The 27,802-nt window shown below is 46.0% G+C and overlaps 1 protein-coding gene across 11 annotated transcripts in view; it reads left to right on the top strand.

The window, feature by feature from the left end:
* Nucleotides 1-27,802, top strand: part of RGS6 (regulator of G protein signaling 6) — a 488,382-nt gene that overhangs the window by 396,261 nt on the left and 64,319 nt on the right. For 10 of the 11 annotated variants that reach the window (XM_081100530.1, XM_081100531.1, XM_081100529.1 and 7 more), the window contains exons 6-12: nucleotides 660-711; nucleotides 7,750-7,814; nucleotides 11,571-11,647; nucleotides 15,132-15,213; nucleotides 16,818-16,892; nucleotides 18,519-18,617; nucleotides 19,698-19,759. In XM_081100530.1, coding sequence (XP_080956656.1) covers nucleotides 660-711; nucleotides 7,750-7,814; nucleotides 11,571-11,647; nucleotides 15,132-15,213; nucleotides 16,818-16,892; nucleotides 18,519-18,617; nucleotides 19,698-19,759 — 512 coding nt within the window. The remainder of the gene's footprint in view (nucleotides 1-659; nucleotides 712-7,749; nucleotides 7,815-11,570; nucleotides 11,648-15,131; nucleotides 15,214-16,817; nucleotides 16,893-18,518; nucleotides 18,618-19,697; nucleotides 19,760-27,802) is intronic. The other variant, XM_081100532.1, reaches the window with a different exon arrangement.

The raw sequence follows: 27,802 nt of genomic DNA, 5'->3' as shown, positions 1-27,802 counted from the left end.
ACAACAGGCATTTATTGTTCACAGTTCAGGAGCCTGGACGTCCAAGATCAAGGTGTCACTAGGGTTTTGTTTGTGGTGAACATGCTCATCCTGGATTTCAGATAGCTGCTTCTTGTTGTATTTTTGAGACAGAAAAAGAGACAGAGAACGAGAAACAGATCTGCTGTTTCCTCTTATAAGGGCACTAATCCTATGGGATCAGGGTCCCACCCTAAAAGTCTCATTTTACCTTAATTACTTCCTTACTCCAAATACAGCCACAGGGGGTTAGGGCTTCATCATATGAACTTAGTGGGGGAAGGGGAGTGGGCGGGCACTACTCAGGAACTTGGGGCTTGTACCCAAAAAACCATGCCAGTCTATTTTCTGTAGTTAGACTTCTGTTGTCTCAGGATAAGAAAGTTTTGCCCTATAAACTAAGTTTCTCATTTTCTCATTTATTTACCTGGATTCATTTCTCAGCACCTAAATTAAAATGTTGACTGGCCTCCGCTGCATTAAGAACAGGAGCGGGTTGGGCTGTGGTGTCAGCACAAAGGAGATGGGGACAGAGCCGGTCCTAGGGCGGGGTCCTCGCTGGGTGCAGGGAGGCCTGACCCTGACCCCTAGGCAGGGGAGGGCAAGTGCTTCTGAGTCCTGACACCTCTGCTCTTTTGCAGGCTCCGTACTTCTGGCCGTCGAACTGCTGGGAGCCTGAAAACACTGACTATGGTGAGCAGGGAAGGCACAGCCCACAGTGTTACTGCTGGGAGTGCGAAGGCAAATGCTCGGTGTTGGCGACGGAGTGCAGGGGAGGAGGTTCTTCACCCGGCTTAGCCCTTTGTCATACTGTTGACATGTCATAAGCATCCTGTTCACATGATGGGGAAAGGCAGCGCACACTGGAAGATGCAGCCGTGGGAAGGAAATGGGGGGCGGAAGAAGTCTATCAAGGGTGGCCAATAGGTTCATTCTGTGGGGCCGTGGAAAACCAGGATCCCACAGCAACTCTGTAGGACTTTTCCCGGGAGGACTAGATCAAGGGGCCACCACCCCCTGACCCTTTCTATCCTCACAGACTTGTTAACATTTATTAATAATTCACTGGTGTTTTTGATAGTTGGAATTTAGGGAGAAACTGCAAACTATCAGAGCAGGGATATACAGACATTACCCTGGTCCAGAAAAATAACGAGTGGGTGAAGCTGGGAGCTGGGTAAGCAGGGAGTTGCCTTTGTAAAGGGAGGGATCTATTAGACTCTTGCCGTATGCTCTCTGTGGAGGCTGTTTAGTATTTCTATGTGCCAGTCCTCTAAAGAAGTGACATTGTCCCTCTACTTCAGATAAAGAACCAGCGGCCACCTCCTCACCCTTATCACAGTTATCACACTGCTTTCCATTGTCTGGGAGCTCCAGGAGCGCGGGGTTAGTCCACCTTGTTCATTCTCAGACCGCCCCCCCCCCCCAACCCCAGTGCACACCTGAGGCATAGCTGGTGCTGAGTATTTGCTCTTTATTAAAGGCTCTTAGCAGACACTCAGTGGAGGCAGCAGAATTTGAACTCGGATCTGAGTGGCTCCAAGGCCCATATGCTCCTTTCATGGCCCTGTGCGTGGCATTGTGCAGAAGCACCTGTCCCTTTGCACAGCATCCTCATCACTGGCTCAGCTGCTGGATCGCACAGTGGCTGTCCTTTCACTGGGCACTTGATGAGACCAGCAGCTCCCCGCCCCCCAGGCTCTCTGCAGGATGTGGGTACAGGCAGGCAGGCAGGCAGCAGCAGCCACTGGGTGGTGTTTGGGGAGCTGGTCCTGGAGACCTGTGTGACCAGCTACGCCCTCCAGGCCACACATTTGAGGGCGGGGTAGCTAGTGATTAGAAGCAATCCTAAGGATGGAATGTGATGCTCTGTTTCCAAGTCTGGAAAATGGCCCTCATACAGAGGACAGGCCCCTCTCTTGTCACATCAGCTGTCTGCAGGCACCACCGCAGTCCCCTCTGGAACTGCGCTGCACCCTAAATGATGTGATAAGTGGATCCAGCAAGGCTTCTGGCTTAGAATGGGAGCTGCATTTGGCTGCTCATAAAACAAGTGTTTCTGGGGCTGAAATTTTGCTAACAAAAGCCCAATTCAGAATTTGAATGATTGTAGCTGTTTCGTGCAGCAGCCATGCGCCCTTGTGAATGGGGAAACCAATATTTTTCCAGGCTGTAGTGAAGTGGGGAGGATGGTAGGACCAGAAAACTGGGCCCAAGTAAGATTGAAATATTTACTTGACTGTAACGCCTAAGCCATCTACCACTGCATACAATGGACATTATTTCCCTTTCTCTACATGTTTTCTCCATTTTCTAATTTTAGTTGTCCAGCATAAACAGGGATAGCAATAACAATTCATATCAGGCTCTCATTAAAGCAAAATTATTTTTTTAATTCATATGCCTTGATTTTGGCAAATCAGATGGAGAAGTCAAGGTGTAGGATTCAAAATCACTTGCCAACATTTCCAAAGCAGTTCAGTCAGAAAATATTTACCAAGAAAGAATTCAGCACGGTGGGCCTAGCATTGACTAGCTCCACTAGCTGTGTGATCTTATCAAGTTCCTTAACCCCTCTGTGCCTCAGAAACTTCATATTAAAAGCAAAATAATAACAGTACTTGTCTCCCAGTGTTGTCTTGTTAGGATTAAATGAACTACAAGTAAGGTTTGGTGTATGGCAGATAGTAAGAAGTCAATAAAACCTCAGTGGTGGTTGGTATTATCATTCCTAGACTGATGTTTGATCTTATTGGTTCTCTGGTGGCCCTCTTGCCAGGAATAAATGTGAAATTGAAGCTAAGAATTCAGAATAGGTATGGTTTGGATTGACAAAGAACCAGGAACTTTCATTCACTCAACAAACATTTACCGATCACCTCCTCTGCATCAATTGCTCAGTCACCTCTTTGAATGAGTCACAGTCTTGTTCTCCAAGCATTCCAGAGAAGTTGTATCATGTGGGTAAGAAGGGCATAGGAGGAGTCTGATCTGAGTACTCAAAGGTTTCACGTTAATGAAGAATGATTGATAAAGTTCAATAGTTTGGGAGGGACAGGTTGATTAAAAAGCCTTCATAGTCGAGGAGAGACATTTAGAATGGAATCAGCAGTGTTAGGGAGCCCTATGGAGCCCCAATAATGGAGAATGACCTGAAAAAAAGTTTCCTCGTCTATAAAATGAGGACAGTAGAGAACCCACTTCACAGGGTTATTGTGAGGAGTAAGTGAACACTGGGAAGGGCCCTCACACTCAGTGAGCGCCATGTAAGTGGCAGCTGCTCTCATGGTGATTTCCCCAGCACGTGAAACAGTGCTTGGCACATAGAGACATTCAATACACTTTTAAATGGGAAAACGAATAAATAAATGGGGCAATGACTGTCAGTGGAAAAAGGGCTCTGAACGAGACCTTCATTCTATTTCCACCTCCACCCGTAACCAGAGGTGAGTAAATCAATTCACCTCTCTTGGCCTTTAGTTTTTCCATCTGTCGATGAAGGGTCCTTACTTGATGGTTGCCAGGGTTACTGTCAATGCTAAAATTCCATTGTTCTAAAAAGTAATTAGAGGGTATGAGGAAAATAGAGAGATGCAATCGCCTACTTTAGGAGATTGAGATAAATAGTGATGTCACTAGCACAGACAGTTTGGAAAATGAGTCAGTTTTTAAAGTACATTGAGGTAGAATAAAGTCAATATTTTTTTAATGTTCAATTACACATGTTGCACATGAATCCATTCTGTTTATAAATTTTTAACATGTTCTTTTTTTACTATTTGCATTTTTATTTTTATTTTTCAATTATACTTTACTTTCAATATCATTTTGTATTGGTTTCAGGTTTACAGTATAGTGATTAGACAATCATATAGTTTACAAAATGATCCCCCAATATTTCCAGTGCCCACCTGGCATCATACATAATTACCACAATATTATTGACTATATTCCATATTCCCATGACTATTTTGTAGCTACCAATTTGTACCTCATAATCTTTTCACCTCTTTCACCCAGTCCCCCAAGTGCCCTTCCCTCTAGCAACCACCAGTTCCCTCTCTGTAACCTGTTCTATTTTTGTCACAATGATACACAATGCGCTTGTGATGGCATTGCGTCATCCAAGTGAGAAGCCAATGAGGTGGGGATGCCAGGTATGGAGGGCAAAAAGACTACGGTTTTTCAATGAGAAATTAAATATCCAAGAAAAGCCAACATCTTCTCTTAAAGCAAATCCCCCAGATGCCCTGGTATAGGACCAGTTGCTGTTGCCAGCGGTCATTTGATTGGTTAGATGTTAGAGCAAGCACTGATGAGGGCACCGTAGTGGTGCAGACAAGCCCAGGGAAGGTCTGTGCCAAGAAGAGGTCCACTCCACAGCCACGTCCCACCTCCCTGGTTCTGGTGAACAGATTCCCTTATATGTGACATTAGCCACAGGGGAAGTGCGCTGAAAGCATGCCACCATGTAACTCATGGTCATGGGGAATGGTACCAGTTTTTCATTCCTTGCATGGTACTTTATACTTTATAACCTAGCTGGCCCATTTTGACCTAGATGGGTTGTAATTTCTGAGGACGATTCTGCCTCCATGGAGCCCCAATCTGACTTAGACTTTCCTGAGTTTCACATGTGGCCAATACAAAATATTATCTGAGGCAGCATGGTCAAAGCAGCCACCACCTCCACTGACCTGCACTGCTCCTGGGTCATCCAGACCAGGCCTGATGGGTCTGGCGGCATGCTAGGCTTCCTGCTCCGGGTCACCCCCAAGTCCACAGGCTGCCTAACCAGTGGTCCCAGAGACCAAAAGAGTACCTTTATCAGACACAATGGAGAGCTATATAGCAGCTTAGTTCATTGAAAAAGTTGGTAAGTAGAGAATTATGAAAAATGATACATACATTTCTTTTTTTTTTTAAATACGTTTTATTGATTTTTTACAGAGAGGAAGGGAGAGAGATAGAGAGATAGAAACATCGATGAGAGAGAAACATCAATCAGCTGCCGCCTGCACATCTCCTACTGGGGATGTGCCCTCAACCCTGGCACATGCCCTTGACCGGAATCGAACCTGGGACCTCTCAGTCCGCAGGCCGACACTCTATCCACTAAGCCAAACTGGTTTCGGCAATACATACATTTCTGAATGTAAGACATACAAAGCTATATTCACTTGGCAGTCTCTTAAGGGAAGACCAAAGAGTCACTTTGATTATGGGTCCCAATAATTTGAGGTTCTTTTCTTCAGTAAACCATACTCAAAATAAACTACCCAGTTTGGGCATCTTTAAAACGCATCAAGAATTTAAAAACACTTTTCAAGCAACCTATTTACTGCTCTGAAATTTTTATTATGTTTTCTCTTTTTTTTTCAGTTATCTCACCTGTACCAAACTCATCAGCAACTATCTTAGCCAACACTCCTCTATCAAGTTGTTCTGAACCATTCAACTTCATAGAAACAACTCTCTCTTTTCACATTAATTGCATCAGTGTGTGTAATATTTAGTGCACTTACGTTATTAAAATACCAGGTGTGCCTAACATAAGCATATTTGAGGGGGAAAAAACATAACTGACTCTCATCCATATACAACTCTGGTGTGAGCAGAAGGTTCTAACATACCCTAGGCCAGTGATGGCGAACCTATGACACGTGTGTCAGAGGTGACACGTGAACTCATTTTTTTTGTTGATTTTTTCTTTGTTAAATGGCATTTAAATATCCTATACTAATAAAAGACAAACATGCAAATTGACCATACTTTCTCTACACCTTAAGCCACGCCCACCAGCCAATCAGAGCGACTATATGCAAATTAACCCAACAAAGATGGCAGCCGGCAGCCACGGAGCTGGAGTGAGCAGGAGGCTTGCTTGCTCCAGTGATGGAGGAAGCCAAGGTTCCCCGCCTGCCGCGGCCCAGCTCTGAGCTCCACTGAAAGCAACAAAGTTCCAATTATAGAAGATAAACAAACCCCAGATACCTGCTTTCAGCCAGCCGTGGCCACGGAGCTGGAGCGAGCAGGAGTGGGTTGCCCCTGGCGATGGAGGAAGCCAAGCTTTCTGCAGGCCTCCACTAAAGGCAACAAAGTTTCAATTATAGAAGATAAATTAATCCCAGAATTAAAAAGAAAAGAAAAAAAGGAGAGGCTGGGAGCTTATGTCACCAGGTGCTTGCCCAGCCTGAAAACGGCCCTCAGCCCCTCACCCAGACTGGCCAGGCACCCCAGTGGGGACCCCCCACCCTAAAGGGGGTGTAGCCAGCCTGAAAACAGCCATCAGCCCCTCACCCAGGCTGGCCAAACCTCCATGGGGTGAGGGTCCCCACTGGGGTGGACATCCTCCCAGGGGTCCCACACTGCAAGAGGGCATAGGCTGGGCTGAGTGACCGCCCCCCCCCCCAAGTACACAAATTTTTGTGCACCAGGCCTCTAGTATAAAATAAATATCAAAAATATAAGTCTTTGTTTTACTATGGTTGCAAATATCAAAAAATTTCTATATGTGACATGGCACCAGAGTTAAGTTAGGGTTTCTTAAAATGCTGACACGCCAAGCTCAAAAGGTTTGCCATCACTGCCCTAGGCTGCCATCAGTAAATTTTTCAGACCACATGGAGGAGGTTGGCTAATTCAGCAAGGAGTTGCCTACATACCCTCGTGTACTTAAGTTGTCAAACAACAGGTTCTCTCTGGCCTTCCCTTCTGGTTATTCTAGTGTTCATTCATCCCATTCATCTCTTGTCTTTCATGCATTGGTCTACTTGTCACTGGAGAAGGAGGGAGATACTGAAGGAGCAGAGGTAGGGAGAGGAAGTAATGAAGGCCATGTTTGAGGGAGAATGTCCTGGCAACTAAGGGATAAGAACCCTTTCTTAGCTTGGGAAGAGCGAGCTAAATTGCCCTCTTTTTCCACTGTTCATCTACTCCACTGGCAGACTCAGCCCTGGTGATGGGTATAGGGAATCAGGCTGAGTAGGACACAGCCTCTGCCCTTGAAGAGCCTTCAGCCTAGAGCAAGGCCCTGCCTACTACACCCATAATTATAGTGCATTGGGATTAGTTTTCATGGTGGATAGATGTGATGCTGACCTATCTAGAACACCAAGCTGGATCTTCATAGATTAGTAGGAGGTTGCTAGATAGACAGAGGGAAAGAAGAGAGAAAAGGGAAAGGGTTTCTATGGAGGAGACACATATGCAGAGGAGTGGAGCTGAAAGATGTTTGGTAGCCTCACATGCCTGAGTGAGGAAGGGAAGAGACAAGCAGACTGGATCTTAAAGAACCAAATACGCTACTCCAAGGAGCCTGACCTTTCTTCTGCGGTCACTGAGGAGTCGATGCAGGCCATTTAGGCAAGAGGGTAACATGGTTATATTTGAGAAAGATTAACCTGATGCAGGATGCTTGGGGTAAAGGAGAGGAAAAGTATGGAAGGGAGTTGTTAGGATTAGAAGATAGGGTCCTCGTCCCATCCTGACTTGCAGAAAGATTCCTAGAGATGAGGTGTCATGGATTCCACATAGAAACATATTCTTCACAGCACAGCTGGGCACTTAGCCAGCTGGGCTGGCTGCTGGTTGGCTGGATGAGTGGATGGATGGATGGATGGATGGATGGATGGATGGATGGATGGATGGATGGATAGATGGATGGATGCATGGATGGGTGGACAGATAGATTTGTGATTGTTTGTGTTGTAATTTCTCTTCTTTCCTCAGCCATCTATCTTTGTAAGAGGACAATGCAGAATAAAGCAAGGCTGGAATTGGCAGATTATGAATCAGTAAGTATGATTATTTTCCAGGGTAGGTGTGGGAGGAGAGTACAAATCTATCTGCAACTGGGTTTTAGCTTGTATTTTTCCCCTTTGCACGCCCCAGTCCTTTTCAGGCAGTGGAAAGGAAGTCTCTTCTATTTCCCCTCCTTTGTTCTCAGCTGTTCTTATCATCACAATAAAATTACATCTTTATAAAATGTAATTATATAAAGATGTAATTTTTGTATACAATAAGAAAACAACTCAACTTAAAAATGGGCAAAGAACTTGAATAGACACTTCACCAAAGAGGACAGAAGAATGACAAATAAGCACATGAAAAAATGTTCAACATTATAAGCCACTATGGAATTACAGGTTAAATCCATGCTAAGATATCATTATACACATATTAGGATGGCTAAAATAAGAAGTACTGACAATGCCAAGTGCTGGTGAGGATGTGGAGCAACTGGAGCTCTCCTACATTGCTGGTGGGAATGCAAAATGGTAAAATCACTCTGGAAAATGGCCTGGCAATTTCTTATAAACTTAAACATACAGCTACCATATAACCAAGCAATCCTATTAGAGAAGTCAAAACTTATGTGCACACCAAAACCTGTGCACCAATGCTCATAGCAGTTTCATTTGTGATAATCAAAAGCTACAAACAATCCAAGTGCATTTTAACAGGTGAATGGTTACATAAACCCTGGTGCATCCGTACACTAGAATACAACTCTTCAGTGAAAAGGAATAAACTGGTAATACAAGCAACCACTTGGATGAGTGTCGAAGACATTATGCTAAGTGAAAGAAGCCTATCTCAAAAGATTACAAACTGTATTACTCCATCTATGTGACTAACATGAGGGAAAATATAGATCAGTGGTTGCCACGAGTTTCGAGTGGAGGTAGATTATGACTATATGAAGAGCGTGAGGGAGCTTGGCAGAGTGACAGAACTATTCTGTGTCCTGATTATGATGGTGGTTACATGAATCTATACATGTGTTAAAATTCATGAAACTGTGCACCAAAAGGGAAAAATTGATTTAATATATAATAATTTTTTAAATTTGATATATGATAATTCTTAATTTTAATATATGATATTTTTAATTGCATCTTTATACCCCCCCAAGTCACCTTTGCTTGGCAGTAGATGCAGAATCTAAGACCAAATTCATTCCAGAAGGTAAGATAGGTGTATGTCACTTGAAGTATATACTTTCCCAGCTGCCTCCCCCTCCACCTTCTTTCACAACAAGTGATTCCCTACAAGAACTGGAGGACCCACAGCACACTCATATCCATTCCCATGTAACAGAGCCAATCTCAAGAGAACTTGAGGTTCACAAATAATTTTTAAAATATTTTTAGTTTTTGGTGACAAAATCTTTCCCCAAAACCAAATTTTATATGAGTGACTGAGAATGGGGGAAATAGGCTAAATTTCCATGAACCGTCCAGAGGAGGTGCTGCTGAGCCACAAAATGACTAGGGCCAGCAGCTAGGAGGAGGGGCGGCATTAAAGGCAGTGGAGTACCATTCCTTAGATCAGTGGTTCTCAACCTTCCTAATGCCGTGACCCTTTAATGCAGTTCCTCATGTTGTGGTGACCCCCAATTTCATTGTTACAAATTGACCATAATTAAAGCATAGTGATTAATCACAAAAACAATATGTAATTATATATGTGTTTTCCGGTGGTCTTAGGCAACCCCTGTGAAAGGGTCGTTCAACCCTCAAAGGGGTCGCGACCCACAGATTGAGAACCACTGCCCTAGATAATCCAGCACTGACAGCATCTTCAGATCCACCCACCCTCCAAACGCCTCTCCTGCTTTCACTGCCTCGGTCTTCCAAAACAAGCCTGATGACCCACTCTGCCAGACCTGTCACTCTTGGGTACCTGTGCCCAAGCGGACCAACTGTGGAGCCATGGCTCCCCTCTCCACCGCTCAAGGGGAATATGCATGCCATCAGCGTCACAGGGCCTGTGTGTGGGGGAGGGGGGGATGCATTGCAGGGGTTTACACAGAGCCTCAGAGTCTAGCTGAAGTTTGCTTATTAGTGGGAACCACTAAATAGAACTACGTGGAAACATTATGATCTCCCCAAGCAAGCCCTGGCATGGCTGTTCTGTGGAGCTAAGCACTCTAGGTACCCAGTTTCTGTCTGAATCTGCCCTCCTGTGCCTGCGGTCACCCCTCTTCCAGAACACTGCTATCTTGCCCTGTGTGCACCCCGCACAAAGTGCTTCAACCTCGACATGACTACATCCCTTCCCTAACTGCAGGAGCGTGCAGCCCCTCCATCCACTGTCTCTCTTCCCGGTAGTTCCCATGTTTTAGAAAAGGTCCTAAACAGAAACAAGACAGCATCAGCTCCGAGTGGGTTTTATTCAGTGTCCACTTCTCTTGCCATATAATGTTCTACTTTGGTATTTGTGACGAATATGACATTAAAATGTTCTTTCAGGGTGAAGTTCTGCCTAGAAGTGGTTAGAAACTAAAAAAAAAAAGTATGTTGTTTTCACAATACAGTAATTTTATTATTACATGTGCTCTTGGTAAAAACAAAAATTCAAACTGCAAAGAAAGGAGAGAAAAATAGCCTGCCATCCTCCTCCCCAAAGCTTTTTCTGTACATACATTTTTTTCTTTACAAAAATACTTGGATCATACCATGAACATTATTGTGTAAGCTGCTTCTCTCCCCACCTTATACTGTAAGTATGGTGGGGAACTTTTCATGCCAGTAATAATAATCTATCATTTTTTAATAGCTGCCTAATATTCCATGGTATGACTGTATCATAATTTATATAACTACTCCCCAACTGACTGACTTTTGTGCATTACCATTGCTTCCTATAAACAATGGAAGAATCAAAAGGACAGTTTTGTTGAGGTACTTGCTCACCAAGCCTTACTAATGACTGAGTTTACGCGTGTTGATCTTCAACTGAGGCTCCTTTTATATTAATAATCCACTGATGAGAGTAATAAATTAGTGTTGGCATGAGCTCTATGAAAACACACAGCATAATGTGGGCTTCAGCCTTGCATTCCATCAGAATTAGGCAGGTCATTAGGGGACCTGTCCAACGCCCCTCCCCACTGTCCTATTGTGCCACTGGGTAAGTCTACAGACTTAGAGAAAGGGCTTCCTCCCTCTTCCTCTAAAAGGCAGCCCTGGGTGCCTTTTCGTTCTTTCTGTTGGGTTTCCTTTTATGAACATCACAAACATGTACTCCTTTTTCCGCACTATTGAATCTGGACTTTCAAAGACATGAATGCCAAGTCTGGGTTCTTCTTTCCTGCCCCCTTCCAAGACCCCTGCTGGGAAACAAGTCTTGAGAAACCCTTCATTTTGCCCTCGGAGATGTCCCGCAGGTTGCAAAGACACTCCCCCCCCCTTGTCCCTTCCCCAAACCCTGCATGCATAGCCACAAACCACTCTCCTTCTCTTCAGGGGCCTTTATGACAAGTGCTGCATGGGTTGTGTTCTTGTAAAATGCACAAGAAGAGGAGAATCAGGTGAACCACAGGATTTCAGCCTTAATGGGTGTGCAAATGAATATTAATAGTTCTGCTCCATACAGCAGGCTCTGGTGCAAAGTCACATTGGGTTCATGTCCAGTGGATTTAAAGTGGGGCCCTGCTATTTTGTGGGGAGTAACCAAAATAGATGGCTGCTCTATAATGAGTGTAGGGGTCGATGTGCAAACATACGATGATTAATGCCTTCTTGTTCATTTTCATTTCTCATTAGGAAAACTTAGCAAGACTCCAGAGGGCCTTTGCAAGGAAGTGGGAATTCATCTTTATGCAAGCAGAAGCGCAAGTAAAGTAGGTGAACTTAATAGAGATCCTTGTGAAGAGAGAAAGTCTCTGGGATTTGGAGGTGGTGTGAGTGTGGAATTGCCCAAGTGAGGTTTCCTTCCACAGCTGGCCAGCTGTGGTCAGTCACTGTCATCTCTCATGAGAGCAGCTGAGTAGAAATCAAGGTTGTCTTTCTAACCATGACACTCTAAAATAATTTCAAGTGTTTGTTCCAGCAGACAATGGTGTCCCTCCAGAATTTAGAACTCTGGTTATAAAATGATGTATTTATTCCCCAAAGATTTTCAATTCTTCTTCTGTGCTCAGAGGCTGAAAAACCCCAGACCGATCTTACCTGTAGATGTGGAGATTTCGTCTTCATAGGAAAACGTGGTAGAGTTTTAGGGAGGTTGACAAGTAGCCCCTTACCCAATCCCCTCCCCAGAGATCCAGAACCCATCAAAAATAAGGCACAGAAGTCAGGCACTTGGAGTCCAAAATATCAGATTATTACTGATAAAAGCTAGATACAGCGCATGACTTTGGATCTGTGGCCTTGGATCTCTGCCCTGGAATTAAAGTCACCCATCCTGGGCATAGCTGCATATCTGCAGGCGCCCCCACCAGGGCAGAGTTAACCCCGGTTGGCTTATTGTCTGCAGAGAATAGATGTTCAGAAAGAACCAACCTGAGCTTTCTCAATATCTTCTTTCAAATCCTCCAGTAAGATGTCACTCTTCCTCCTGGTGGACAAGAGATGAAAGGAGGGAAACTGGAGTGTCGTCCCACACTTTTTCCCTCCCAGGGAGTAGAGTAGAAATCCCCTCCTCTCTAAGGAATCAGGAGACATGGCCAGTGAGTGTCCCCAGCCCACAGTCACGGTTGTCGGCCAGATCCTTTTCATTCTGGGACATGGACGTGCTCAGGTTGGGTTCCCTCCTGTCCTTTCCGGCAGTGGTCTGGCTTAGCCAGGAGGGTTCACAAAATGGGTCAGAGGAGGGGAGGGAAAGGGATGCTGAGCTAGGAGAAGGTGAGTCCCTTTTCTCTTGGCACCATTTGCACCTAAGTAGAGACCCCTATGGGGTCTGCAGGGGACCCCCTTTGCAGTCCCTGGGCAGTGTTGCAGCCCATTGCCTAGGGCAGGGGTGGGCAACCTTTTTGTGAGTGTGTGCCAAAAGCAGCAAAATCTCTGACTCAAAATTCTTCTGCGTGCCAATCCTAATTTTTTGAGAACATGTTATGCCTACTTGATATCTCTTAAGGTGTACGTATGTTAAGAACCTTGAAGAAATAATAAAATTCATTCAAGTGACAAAAACAGTATATGATGATGAAAAATACATTTATTTTTTAATGTATACATGTACACTGATAGTCCGACAGAAAACTTTATGACTCCGTTTGATATTATCAGTGGGACTTTTGCTGCTGCATCACTGATGACAGAGATTTTACATCAGGTTTATATTTCAGAGATATGCTACTACTTTCATCCGTCAGGCTACTCCTATTACAAGACTTAACAGAATTCATCACTGAGAACAAAGATCCACAAGCGGATGTGGATGAAACCAAAACACTGGTCGGATCTAGGAAGGCAGGGAGAGTTAAGGCAAAGGCATAGAAATTGCTCTTCCCCTCTCTCATCAATCCATGTCTATGGTCTTTAAGATAACTTGTTATGTAAAATTATTTATTTATCTAATGCACCTATACTGAATTTATCTGAAAAATTAAAAAGTCGATATTAAGAAAAAAATTGTTAAAGGAAGATTATAAGAGAGGGTTTCACGTGCCAGCAAAAGTTACTGGCATGCCGTGTTTGGCACACGTGCCAGGGGTTGCCCACCCCTGGCCTAGGGCCAAGTCTTGGGCTGTGTGGGCGAGTATTGATCATGTGTATGGTCATTGGATCCAGTGGCCTACACGGTGCCATGACCTCACCCTCCCTCTGCAGCCTCTGCCTTTCTCCCACCCAAGATTCCAGCCTCCTGCTATCTACCTGGGGCCCAGGCCCTAGGTGCTGAGCTACAGCAGGAGGAACCAGACCCCTGGGGAAGGAGAAAGTGGGAGGGTGGGTTAGTGGATGAGTAGATGAGTGGTGAGAAGGAGGCTGAATAGAGCTGTGTTCTCAGAAGCCTCTGGGAAACAAGGAGGAGTGTGTTCACATGTACTTTCAGAATCATACAGCTTCAAATATTATAAAAGGAGGGGAGATTGTCACTTTGTACATATATGGTATTTCTTGATTATTTTTTTTATTAACTCTGTGATCCTATATAATAAAGAGGTAATATGTAAATTGACCATCACTCCAACACAAGATGGCCACCACAATATGGCCAGCAGGGGAGGGAAGTTGTGGGCCTCAGGCCAGCAGGGGAGGGCAGTTGGGAGGGACCAGGCCTGAAAGGGAAGGCAGTTGGGGGGGGACCAGGCTGGCAGGGGAGGGCAGTTAGGGGCAATCGGGCTGACAGCAGAGCAGTTAGGCATTGATCAGGCTGGCAGGAGCATGGTTAGGGGGTGATCAGGCTGGCAGACAGAAGCAGTTAGGAGAAATCAGGCAGGCAGGCAAGCGGTTGGGAGCCAGCAGTCCTGGATTGTAAGAGGGATCCCAGATTGGAGAGGGTGCAAGCTGGGCTGAAGGACACTGCCCCCCGTGCCCCCCCCCCCCCCGCCGCAAGAATTTCATGCACCAGGCCTCTAGTTACATTATAATTGTGGGCCATTTAAGTACACAATGATTATCACAAAAATCACAGGGCGATTACAGGTTTATTTCATTCCAGTAAACAAAAGTGCTCCCAAGAGAGCCAAGAACCAGAAGTTACATGCCAATTATTCCGAGTTACTTTTTGCTTAGAGAGATACTGTGAAGTAATACAGGCTGTTTCTTTATTTTAAAGCCTTTCATCTATGTGCCTCATTGGAATGTAGAATCTGCCTTTGTCACCTGCAATTTCCCTCTTGCAGTTTGTGCTTCCTGGTACTTGCCTTCTGATTTCTGTCACACACCAAGGCTATTACTCTACTTTAAACAACCAGCTGGTTTACGTGACTCTTAAAACATGTAATTGCAGCATTTGGAAGACATTTCTACTGACTCTGACACTAAAGCAAACTTTCAAATTTGAGGAGGAAACAATGCCAGCCTCTGGTTATTCCTTCCTATCATTTGAGTGCACAGTGCCCACTTGGATGGAGAGAGGCATGCCAGCCATTTATTCAGTTCTTAATAATGCAAATCGTAATCCTCCAAAGGGACAGTTGCACTCCTGCTCCCCTGAGGCCTACCGTGCTCATTGCACATGCGTGGAAATTCGCAGTCTAATCTAAAACAAGTTCTCTTATGAGTGGACTTCATGAGGTTTCCTTGAAGGAACTGTCCACCCACATTTCACAGCTCTGCACAGAGCGAGACCACACAGGTGCCAATGGTCCTGTTGTATCAGCTCCTAGAATCAGGGGAAACAATGAAAAAGTCTCTGATTTCCTGCCTTTATGCTTTCAGGATTGATCGGAAAAAGGACAAGACGGAAAGGAAAATCTTGGATAGTCAAGAGCGGGCCTTCTGGGATGTCCACAGGCCAGTGGTGAGAAAGCTCTGTTCAGTTCCCTTAAGTTTTCTTATTTTCTTCCTTCGCTTGAAAGAAATGACCATCTTTAGCCACCAGATGTCTCCTTCTTAAGAACACTGCTGAGCTTTGTGGAATGGTTTTGCCACTCATTCACATAATCTCAGTAGATTTTCTGGAATGTATGCCAGTTCTACCTTTTATAAATTATCCATTCATGAAAATATGGAATTGGAAATGGAGACCTGTGAGAACTCCACCTGGGAACTCCACCTTTGGCCCCAGGAAGTTTACAGACCCAAAATAAGCAACTTCCATATTTACTGTGGTTCAACTAAATCTTAGAATATTCTATTTTAAATGCAGCCAGGTCCTGTTATTCATGGTTATGTTTCATAAGGTGGCCGCAAACACTGAGTCAGCGAACCCTGAACCATTGCTGACCCACTGCATCGAACCACTGCCATCAACCGATCAATGCCTAACCTTGTTTATTGTGCACTTCTGTTTAAAGACACCTTACTATATATTGTTGATTCATCTGCATGGAACTCATGGCCAACAGCAGTGTGTCTCATGCCAGAATGATGCTCATCTAACACATTTTCTCTGTAGGTACATCACGGCCTCTTGCACTCAGGAACACTAGACAGCACTTCAGCACTATGCTTGGGAGCCATTTTAAACAATAAAATCCAACAGTAACAAAACAAACCAAAAAAAAACACAGAAATGTGAAAATAGTGACATTAAGTAGACCTAGAAAAGGACACACATTTACAACTAGAGGCCCGATGCACGAAATTCATGCAAGGGGCTCGGCCCTCATAGCCCCTTGCAGCCTCTCGCAGCCCTGGCCGGCCCTCACAGCCCTGGCTTCATCCAGAAGGTCGTCTGGATGGTCGTTTTGCTATTTGGTCTAATTAGCATATTGGCTCTTTATTATATAGGATATGAAAAGTTTAAACAAGAAGACTTAATGTCACCTTATTCGATCTCAGCTGGGAGCATGCATATTGGACAACCCAAACTTTTTGTTGCTCTGTAAATGTCTCTGAATGACCGTAGGTGCACTACAAGTGTTGATTTAGGGATTATAAATAAGTTTTAGCAGGTAGGCCAACTCACAAATATAAAATCCATGATGCTTGTATTTCTGATCTCATCTTATTAAAACAAATCTGGCATTTTCCTCATGAAATGGAACTAAAATGAATAAACTCTCTCAGCCTTCCTAAAAACTGGTGAAGAGCAAAACTAAAGAAACAATTCCGAATCCCAATATTGGAGTGTGTTTAGTCGGTTAGATGTGTGCAATAACAAGGGCTCTTACTGAAGCAACCTTGTCACTTTGAGTAATAAGTTTGCTCTTATAAACTGTACACTCTACCTTCTACATATCATCCTGAGATAATATAAGCTTTTATGTCTCATATAAAACTCTATGGAGGAACACGTTTACGTCTGTAAAAAATTGCAAATGGCAAAGTGGAGATAATCCTGCGTTATGTGTATAGGGAAAGAGAAAGATGGGTTCTGATGGTGTCACTTGGGCTAAATTGGAAGGTGATCTTCACTCGGTCCTGTATGTGATGTGTTTTGTTTGTTTTTTTCCTTTTCAGCCAGGCTGTGTGAACACCACAGAAATGGATATCAGAAAATGTCGACGTTTGAAGAACCCGCAAAAGGTTAAAAAGGTTCGAGAGTGTAGCTGAATTAAAAATTCTTGATGTGAATGGCCCTTTCATTTCTGCTACTGTTCAAACAATAATTTGCTATTTGTTAATTCTACCCCATTTCGTCCCTTGAAACCATTTCATTCATTTATTTGACAAATATTTGTGGAGTGGCTGATGTGTGCTTAGCACTCTCCTTGCTGCTGAAATAAGTCTTCACAAAGCACACAGCTAGTGGGGATGAAACAAGCCAACACACAACAGAGCCAGGAGGGAGGCATTGGGGAAGGACAGGGTGGTTCAGGAGTGCCAGGAGGGGGCGCCAGACCAGGACTGCCCAAGGGCTTCCCATGCCAGCTCAAGTGTGCTGAGGTCTCAAGGGTAAATAGCAGTTGACTATGGGGAGGAGGTGAGGAGGAAAGGAAACTAAAGGAACAAGAAGTATGGAAACCCCACTGATGAAAGTGAGTTTAGTACTTTGAAAGTCTTTTAGTCTAGATAGCAAGGTCATCCAAACTCAAATCACCATCTTGCCCAACTGTGAATGAGCCAATGATCACTTGTGTTCACTATACGGAAGGGGCAGTGGCTATGGTGTACCCAAGCGTGCCATACTCAGTCAGCCCCACAGTCAATGCAGCCCACCCTCACAGCAGCACCAGGGACCATATTGTGGGAGAAAGTGTCTGGCCTTCATTCTATTAATTTCAAAAGGTTAGAGATGTGTCCCCCGAAGAATCAACCCTCTCATTTTCTCTTATCTAAATGACATGGCATATATATCAACTTCTGGAATCTACTTACATCTTTCAGTCTTCACTGAGATGGTGATGCCCACTATAATATGTTTGATAGTGTTCATTGTAAAATGGCCTCATTTAATCTGTAAGGGCCCCCTAATTACAATAGAATTTTATTCCAGAATTTCCCGGAGTGCACATCTACCCTATTTAAGGCCTTCTTGATTTCAGCTGTGCATTGTATACCCTTTGGGGTTTTGTTTCTTTCTCAATGCAAAGATAGCTTTTAACCTGTCTCTAACACAAGGAATAGCTTAAACAGCAGCCATAGTTGTGGGCATGTGGAGAAATTGAGTGCAGAAAACTACTTAGCTCAAAAACATAAAAATCTGAAACTCTGCTCTCCCAAGTTTGTACTAGGTGGGCGTGCCATCCACAGGCCACCAGAGAATCTAGAGGGGATCTCTGTACATAATCTCCAGCAATTGTTCTTGAACGATCTCGTGCCTCAGAATCACCTGAGGCATTTGATAAGAGTACAGATTCATAAGCCCCATCCACAAAGATGCTGACTCAGTAGGTCCATGTGCATCCTTACCAAGTACCCCCAGACGATTCTTTGCAGCTGGTCTAAGGACCATGTTTGGAGAAACACTGATAGGCAAGGAAACCATTTCAGCTCAATAAAAGGAAGGACTTTCTAGCAGTGGTAACACACAGATGGGACAGGGCTGCCTCAGAGACAGAGTTCCCATCACCGGAGAAATTCAAGCAGAAGGCTGATCACCCACTGCTGGGGTGTCACGGAGGGGACTGGGAGCAGCGGGTGAGTGGTTGAGCTAGCTCACCCCGGACGCCCCCGTTAGCTCTGAGGGTGCATGATTCTGTCTTCTTGCTTCCTCTCTAGTCGGTATATGGCGTGACAGAAGAGTCCCAGTCCCAGAGCCCTGTGCACATACCCAGTCAGCCAGTCCGGAAAACGACAAAAGAGGACATCCGGAAACAGGTGAATGAACGACCTCCTGCCCTCCCACAGGAGTTGTGGCCAGTTCAGAAACTTTTCAGTGTTCACCTCTGAGAGCTGAGTGAGCTCTGAGCTCCTGGAAACCACAGTGGAGACCAGCTGTGGGTGATTAGAACCTTTGAGTGCTGTGTGCGAACAGCCCATGGAAGCTGAGAGGGGACATTCTCTACCAAGTTCCTCCAGCAGTTTGAAAGAAAGACATCAATGAGTTCTCCCGATACTGAGGGAGACTGCCATAGTCTGGTCTCCCACAGGAGCTGGCGCGGGGAGGGAGTCATGTTACAAGGTCCTTAAAATTGCAATGTGCTTCCAGAGTAAGCCGGTCCAGGACCACTGACCTGCTGTGATACAAAAGGAAAGTTCATGAAAACAGCAAGCTCCCCTCCCAAAGCCTTTTCAGCATTATTTGGTCCCATGTTCTCTTACTTCATGACAAGGAGTTACCTGTTCAACCCAAGTCAGGAGACAGTGGCTAATTACATTACTCCTTCCTGGGGTTCACTGGTAATGAAGTAACTTCAGAGTCCACTCCTCACATTATGCTTTATTGGCCTCCAGGGTGGGGGAACCCCAAGGAGTAAACTGTTAGGTATCTGCCTTTGACAAGTTTGTTATTGGGTGGGGAAGAGGAAACATGTATGTGAAATAGCTATTTGATGATTCTAGTCCAGTACGCGGAGCACCTGGGGGTGATGTAGGTGTAAAAGTGTGCAGGTGAGGGTCACTGGAGATTAGTCAGGCCAGGTACCACGTGTGTGTGTTGCCTGTCCATGCTGCTGCTCAGCTTTGTAAAGCATATGCTGCCTTTAAGTTTGCAATCAGTTTTAGGAATCCAGACCTAAACTATAGATAGCACAGTACTGGAGAACATATGACATGGGCTAATCGCAAATCCCAATGGCAGTAGGAAGTTTCCAAAAGGCAAATGGTTGCTGGAGGGTTGAAGTCTATACAGAGCAGGTGTTAGGATCTTGGGAGAAATACGGGATTTGGGTTCTCAGGGTGAAAGCGGGGGGGAAAATTCTAGTTTGGTCTTCACACCTCTGTTCTGTCTTTCCCCAGATAACATTTTTGAACGCACAGATCGACAGACATTGTTTAAAAATGTCCAAAGTGGCTGAAAGGTAGGTGCCCCTCCGTAAAATTACTCTTTTCTTCTAATGCAACGAAGGAGAAATGTTACAGCGTTATGGCTAATAGGTGTGTGCCATGCCAAGAGGCAGACCGTAGGCATTCCTTAAGTGATGGGTGAGAAACCACAGGCCCAGGTGAGGACAGCGGAGACAGCAGCCTCCCCTGAGTGATGTCAAGAAACATTCTATGGTTAAAGCTTTCTGGGGGGGCCCATGGGACCTTGTCAATCAAGGTCAATGTCTTTAAGAGCTGCATAATGCACCTTTGCCTTCAGTCCCTTGATTAATTTAAATGGAATGGCTCCCTTTTCAGCTATAAAACGCCCAGATTCACTTTATAGGGGAAAGAGATTGTGTGCTAGCCGAGCAAACAGGAGGGGACTGGACCACAGGGAGGCGTTCCGCCTCCACACACCATCAACCACTGAACTGCATCGAATCGACTGTAAAGAACAAACTGGCACCTCCAGCCTGGCTTCGCAGCGGCATTTGTGCTACAGTCTGCCCCAGGAGCTGGTTCCACTCCGTTAACTCGCGGGAGACTCAATTTTGTCAACTAAATGGTCTGTTTTTGAACTCTCAGTGAAGAGGGGAGACCACCTGGGGAATCTGTATGGAATAAATCTGATCGGGCAGCTAGCAAACTGAACCTTTTTTGTCTATGGGCTAAGGTTAAAGCAACGACCAATATCTGAAGCATCAAGGGTGAATGCTGGATCCTGGTATTTGCTGGATATCAGAGTAAATTGGGTCTTTAAGCCCAGCTCACACAGGGGCCTGGGTGTGTGGTCAACCTGTAAGCCTCTCTACACTAGTCCCTTCCTTCTAGATAAATAAATTGAGACTAAGAACACCTTTCTCTCAAACCCAACACCTGAATGAGCGCTCGGCCTTCACGTGGCCAGGGACGGCCCTGGACCTGGGTTCATGTCTCTGGTGGCATCTTGGATTCCTCCCAGGTTTCCCAATAGTGTCACTATTGATGGTCTGAGCTGAGGATTCTTCATTGTAGGGGGCTGCTGTGTGCATTATAGGATACTAGAGGCCGTGGTACATGAAAACTTGTGTACTCGGGGGAGAAGGGAGGGGGCGTCCTCTCTCAGTCCAGGAGCCCTCGGGGAATGTCCGACTGATGGTTTAGGCCTGCTCTCCAGGCCTAAGCCACAGTTGGACATCTTTAGCGCTGCCGCAGAGACAGGAGAGACTCCCGCCATCACCACTGTGCTCCACAGCTGTCAGCCCAGCTTGTGGCTGAGCCGCAATCACCCTGTGGGTGCACACTGACCACCAGGGGGCAGCTCCAGCTTTGCCCCTCCCATCGCTCCACCCGTGACCTCCCTCTGCAGGAGGTGACCGGCAGGGCCGATGGGGAAGGGGGAGGGGGGCCAGCAGGCTGGTGAGCAACGGCCCTGCCCCCCCATCACCCCTCCGCCACCAGTCACCACTGCCCCCTGATCGCTGTTCCCTCCCTCTGTCCACTGGCACCCACCTTGTTTGGCCTGGTGCCACCCGCTCACCAGCCCTGCCCCCCACTAACTGGGTCGTTCCACTGTTTGGTCGATTTGCATATTAGGCTTTTATTATATAGGGTTTAGCAGCATCCCTGACCCTTGTCCACTAAATGCCAAATCCCACCTCACGGATGTGACAACCAAGTATGTCTGCAGACATTGCCAAAGGTCCCCTGGGAGAGCAAAATCAATCCCGCTGAGAATCACTGATGCAAATGCTTCGGAAAGCGGCCACACAATTGTGCAGGAGTGGCCGTGGCCGCTGCCTCAGCTGTGGAGCCACCGCACTCCACTCTCATAACCTGGCTCTCAAATTGCTTTTTAAATCTCGCTATGATTGTGAGTACCGGTGAGCGAGCGACACAGCTGGGATGGCCTCGATTCCTTGGTGTGAGGACTGGAGCTTCTTTGTGAACAAGGACAGGAATGGCTGTCCTGGTATGCTGGGAGGGTCGGTGCCTGCAACGCCTGGCCTTCACAGGGCACTTCACAGTCTGCAACCCCAGGACAGCGTGTGTGGGAGCACCTTTCCTGGGGGTCAGTTGCTTGGGCCCAGGAGTTCTGAGCATGATGATCCAGGTGGGGGCGAAGGGTGACGAATGGAGATCCCCAAACCCTAGCTCTGGGGATTCGGATTCAGTGGTTCCAGGTAGATGTAAGGAACCTGCATTTTGAATAATGTGCAAGTGGACTGGCCCGGTCTCTGAGGATTCGGTGAAGCCCTTGTCCACCCCTCAGACTGGCCTGAGAGCTCACCACAGCAGGGACACTCCGCTCCGTCCTATCCTGTGGGTGAGGAAAGAGCCTGAACCTTCCGCCTGGGGGCGGCGCATGCCCAGCTGGTGTGCTGATGAGGGAAGAGAGACAGCGGGGCGGGGGAGGGGAGCCTGGCAGGGCCCACTGTTTGTTTGTTTGCAGGCTGCTGGGGAGGGGCCCACCTGGTGCCCTCTCATTTTGCCTGGGAGGCTGCTCACCTTGAAGAGATTATTCCAGCCAGCCACTCCTCCCTCCACAGTTGGGCGCTCTCCTGTGTTCCCGCCCAGCAGAGACTGGATTTTATTCCCAGCAGCAATAACTGGCAACTTTTCAATGTGACACAAGGGTTTTTCATTAGAGCCACCAGGAAACTCCCAGATAGCGAGGAGGAGGGAGAGGAGCGGGTGTTAGCAGGAGATAAAGCCGCCTGGAGCCTTGGTCTGTTGGGGGCTGTGCAGAGGTGGGGGCAGGGGGAGGTGCTGGCAGCTGGCCTTGGGTGTGCCTGCCGGCTCACAGGAGGTGAAAGCTGAGCTCTCTCAGGTGGGCGCCCACATCCCCACCAGATCCGCTCTCCTGGGCCTGCTCCCCACAAGCCTTGCTAATTGGCCAGAAGCCACCAGGCAAAGGCCAGCATCCCCCTGAGAACAGGTGCTCCCGTTTTTCATTGAGTTCCCTGAGCACTGATGTTGGGAGAGGTGGAGGGGTGGTGATTGTGAAAGTCCAGTTCCAAAAAGGCCAAAGTCAGGGCTGGGTCAAAGGGTGCAGCCAGGCCCAGCAAGGAAGGGAATAAGGGAAACTCTGCAAACGGAAGTGCAGAACAGAACAATTGAGGGGGTGGAGGTCGAGCCAGCCACTGGATCTGGATCCTGCCTCTTTAAAGGGGAGAGAGCAGTAGTACTTAATGTATAAGGTTAATGGGTTAATCCATGGCATGAGTTAGGTCCAGTCCTTGGCACTTAGCACACATACAGTGAATGTGAATGATTATTGTTATTTTCCAGTGTGTGCTAAACAGTGCTTTGGAAAGGAGCCAACTCAAGTTCATGAGATGGAATGAACCGGGGGTGTGGTGTTCAGAGGAACCAACAGGGCAGGCCAAGGAGTGAGTCTGGCCCTGCAGGTGGCTGTTTTGTGCTGATGGAGTTCCTCCCGCCCTCTTTCTTCTCCGTCTCCTAAACACAGAGCCCTGTGTACTGCCTAAGGCTGTCCCTGCCGTCCACAGGTTTGACCCCCTTGGCTGCCTCCTAAGGGCCCTGCATGAAGAGGCTGGCTCTTCTGCACAGATTTCTCAGGTCATCTCAGTTTCAGCTATTGTCCCATTGTCCCCATGAGTGGGTAAATGTGCCTGAAATGCCAACACCATGGCAACCAAACTAGATGTCCTAGGCCGCCTTTTACACCTGGAAACATTCTGAGATGTTACTTAAGTTGTGCTTCAGAAAGTACGGTCCCCGCACACACAAATGAATTCTCTGGATAAACGATGCTTAACACCTTCACCTTCTTATTTTAACTGTTTTAAATGAGACTGTCTTCAATATGGTTCATGCCCTTGCCTTCTTAAAAAAGAACACACATTTCAGTTACTTTTTCTGGTTGACTCAGGGTCCATGTTCTTATATATATATATACTTTGAAAGCCCGTCAGTGGTCAGGGTCTCATAAAGTGCCACGTGCTGCTTCCCTTTTCCTAAACGGACCCTGGCCATGATATGCTTTGAGTCTCTGTTTCTGCTTTTTAGTTGTTGGTTTGTTTTCTTGTTCCTGTCAACATACTACTTGTCTCCAGTACTCCTTCCTCCTCCCTTACCAACTCCCATTTCCAATCCATAACAGACCAGGTGTATCAGTTAGCTGTTGTTGTGTAACAAACCACCTCAAAACACATAGTGGCTTCAAACAACAGGCAGTTTACTGCTGCTCATGTGTCTATGTGCTAGCTGCCTCTGTTGGCACCAATGATCTCCCCCTGGTGTATGTATGTTGGGTGGGCAGCTCGGTGATCTTGACTGAGCTCTCTCACATGTTTGGTTTCTGTTGGTTAAGAATGACCTTAACAAAATAAACTGTTGAGCAAAATAGATCCAGAGGCATAAAAGCATGGAACAGATTGTTGAATTTCAGAGGGAAGGCATGGGTGGGTAGATGGGTGGGAAGAGACCAATCAAAGAGCTTGTATGCATATATGCATAGCCCATGGATATAAGATAATAGGCTGGTGGAGGCCTGGGGCAGAGAGCAAGAGCGGACAATAAGGGATCAATAGGAGAAAAAGGGATATATGTAATACATTCAACAATAAAGACTTTTTTTAATAGATGACAAAGAAAACACAACAACACACAAAAGAATGTCTTCAGCTGGGACCACTGGGGTCTGCTCACATGGTCTCATCCTCCAGCAGGCCAACCTGACCTTGTTCATACGCAGATAGCAGGATTCCAACAGAGAGAGCAGAAGCATCCAGCCTCTTGAGAATGTGCTGCATTCTATTGGCTAAAACAAGTCACACGCCCAGACCAGATTCAGGGGTTAGGGAACCAGATTTCATTTTTTTCATGTTGATCTACGTACGACACTAAGGAACTCAAATAACTAAGTTCCTTAGCCTTGATCCTAAAGCAAGAATCTTCTCTGAGAGGTGCTCTTCTGAAGCCTTGAGGCAGAGTTTATTTCATTGTAGAAAGAGGCCCTTCTGGTCACTTATCTTGCCCATGTTCTCTCAAAAATTTAAGTTGCCAAGTACTAGTAAATGAGATCTTACTCTTCTTCAGCGTCCTCAAGGGGCCCCTTTTGTATTCACCTAAGCCTTGTAGCACTCAACAAACCAACTTTGGGAATGCAGAAATCCACATTTTAGTTCCAAATATTCTGGAAAGTCTCTGTGTTTTGCTGGGTGTCTCCAGAGACTTCTCCCCACCTCTGGTGGCACCGCGCAGGTCACTGCAGGAGTCACACCACGCTGCCACACACGGACAGATCAAGCTGTGTCCTTGTAGATCCACTCCTGGGGGTGGCTTGTTCTTGCCCTACCCTGGAGCCATTTGTGCATTGCAGCCAACGCCTGAATTGATTTTTTATCATCATCTTGCCCATCTCCAGATCGCTACTGTTCCCTGAAATTGGATGCTGGTTCCTAGTCTGCCTCCTGACCCTCTGTAATCGAAAAGTGTAATTAATAAAATGAGATAAGATAGCAAGGGACTGCATGCCCTAAGGGTCTATTAAAAACCTGCTAGAGTGATACCAACCCATGAACTTAATGTCTAATGATAGTTTCCGGGGAGGAAAAAAGGAGCCAAAGAGGTCATTACAACTTTGCTTTTATGTGATTCCAGACACCAGGGGGTCCTTGCTTCTCTTTGCTTCCAGCCCATCTTAGGTGTCAGAAAAGAAAAGATGAGAGGTAACATTACAGTCAGGTGGTTGTATTCAGATCATGACCTAGAAGGGCTGCAATGCCTGGCCTGGCATATGCTCTCCTTTCCCAGGGGCTAAATTCACCTTCACACCCCTCCACTTCATTCATTCTGAGATTCCCTATTGATTATATTTTCTCGGAGTGACCTGGAATTAAGGAGTTCTTTCTTTATAGTCTCTCCCCTCCCCCACCTCCTGCACCGTGAAAAACACATTAGATTAATGAATTGATGCTTTCTTCTTCCCTCTCTGCGATGCTGCTCTGCTTTTCACTTCCCTTTCTACTCGGACCCTCTTCCTGTCCGGTTTCTGTTTGTTTGTGCATCATCATTCAGAAACTGCACATAGCGAAGGGGGTGCTAACATACACTCCTGTTCACCCCTTCCCACATGCGGTTCCCAGGCTCCTTCCCATTCAGAGGCCCTGATTTTCTAGTGAGTGTTTCAGTACGTTTTCATTATGTTTCTAAAATAGGAATGATGGCCCTAGTCTGTTTGGCTCAGTGGATAGAGGCGTCGGCCTGCGGACTGAAGGGTCCCGGGTTTGATTCAGGTCAAGGGCACATGCCCCGGTTGCGGGCTCAATCCCCACTGGGGGGCGTGCAGGAGGCAGCCAACCAATGATTCTCTCATCATTGATGTTTCTATCTCTCTCTCCCTCCCTCCCTCCCTCTCCCTTCCTCTCTAAAATCAATAAAAATATATATATTTTTAAATAGGAATGATGGTCACTCTTCCATGATGCTTTACACCCATGCCTCCTTTTCCCTTGACCAATCACTGCAAGCCATCCCTCACTGAATCGCCCAGAGGAAATGTAGCACTCGAGTTGGCAGGGCTTAGGAAAAGTTTTTTTTTCCCCTACGTGGATCAATAAGCATAAAAATATCCATACCTTTTGGCACAAGTAATTCTACTGGTGAATGTCAATTCTCAATCACCCCGGAGATGGAAAACCCAATGTGAACAATGCTGTGCTACTACAGCACCATGTATACGAAAGAAATTAAAAGTCTGTGTCTACTGGAAAGGACATTATTATATAAATCATAATAAATTCACTCAAGACAATATTGTGGACATATGTTTCTCTTCTCTCCCTTCCCAAAAGCAACATATCAATGAATGAATAAAAATGGCATGAACTCAAAGTCAACAAATCATTGAATTAATGATTTCAGCAAATTTGTTGAAGATTGAAAATCTAAGCAATTGGGGAGCATTAAACCTCAGGACTCTTCCTCTGTTTGTAATGTTTTACTTCTTTAATTGGGTGGTGAGTTCAAAGGTGACATTTTTACCTTTTTATTCCCTTTTTTTTTTTTACCTTTACTTTTATGTCTTTCTGTACGCCTGAAATATTTCTAAATTTAATTTTTAAAATGTATGGAGACCAAGTGATGACCATTATAACCTATGTGTTAGGGGTGTGAGTTTTAAAACAAAGTGAGCCAGTTTGCCCAACAGAATGTGGCCTTGGCTCTTAAAGGCACAAGGACAATGGAAAGCAAGAATGAGGCGGGGGGCTGACCCCATCAGGATGGGTAAAGCCTGTCCTGGGGCCTTTGGATGGCTAGATCCCTGCCCCACTAGGAGACCATCTTTCCCCAATAACTACCACCGTAGTGGGTAGGCAGTTTATTCTTTGGAGAAATTGAGCCACATCAGCTCAAAAGTCACATCACATGATAGAGGGCCAGCTGAAAACAGGAGAATTAATAAAAGATCTACATACTGGTCCATGAGACTCTCAAACCCTCCCCTGTCCTGCTCTCAGCCCTCCAGGAGCCAGATGTATATGCCCACAGTCAAGAGACAACCTGTGGGCCAAATCAATCCCACTCCCTGGTCCTGCAAATACAGTTTCAGTGGAAAAGAGTCACATGCATTCATTCAAGAATTGTTGTCCAGCCGGAGTGGCTCAATTGACTGAGCATCGTCCTGTGCCCCTAAAGCTTGCCGGTTTGATTCCCAGGCAGGGCACATGCCCAGGAGGCAGCAGATCAACGTTTTAGTCACATCAATTTCTCTCCCCCGCCCCACCTGCTTCCTCCCTCTCCCTTCCTCTCTCTCTCTCTCTCTCTCTCTCTCTCTCTCTCTCTCTCTCTCACACACACACACACACACACACACACACACACACACAAAGGCTACAAAAAGAGCTGAGTAGTTGTTGCAGCAGACACCATCTGCTCCACAAAGCCTAAAATATTTATTGTCAGGGTCTTCCAGAAAAAGTTTGCCTCCCCCGTTCTAGAGAAAAATGGATGTCCCCAGAAGACAGATGCCAGATCCCTCATTGGAGCCCTAGCGAAAGGACTGGCAAGCTGCCCAGTGACCCGAGCAG

The sequence above is a fragment of the Myotis nattereri genome (genome assembly GCF_964212035.1).
Source record: "Myotis nattereri genome assembly, chromosome: 1".
Taxonomy (NCBI): Eukaryota; Metazoa; Chordata; class Mammalia; order Chiroptera; family Vespertilionidae; genus Myotis; species Myotis nattereri.
The sequence above is the reverse complement of the archived record's forward strand: the minus strand, read 5'-3'. Positions and strand labels throughout refer to the sequence as shown.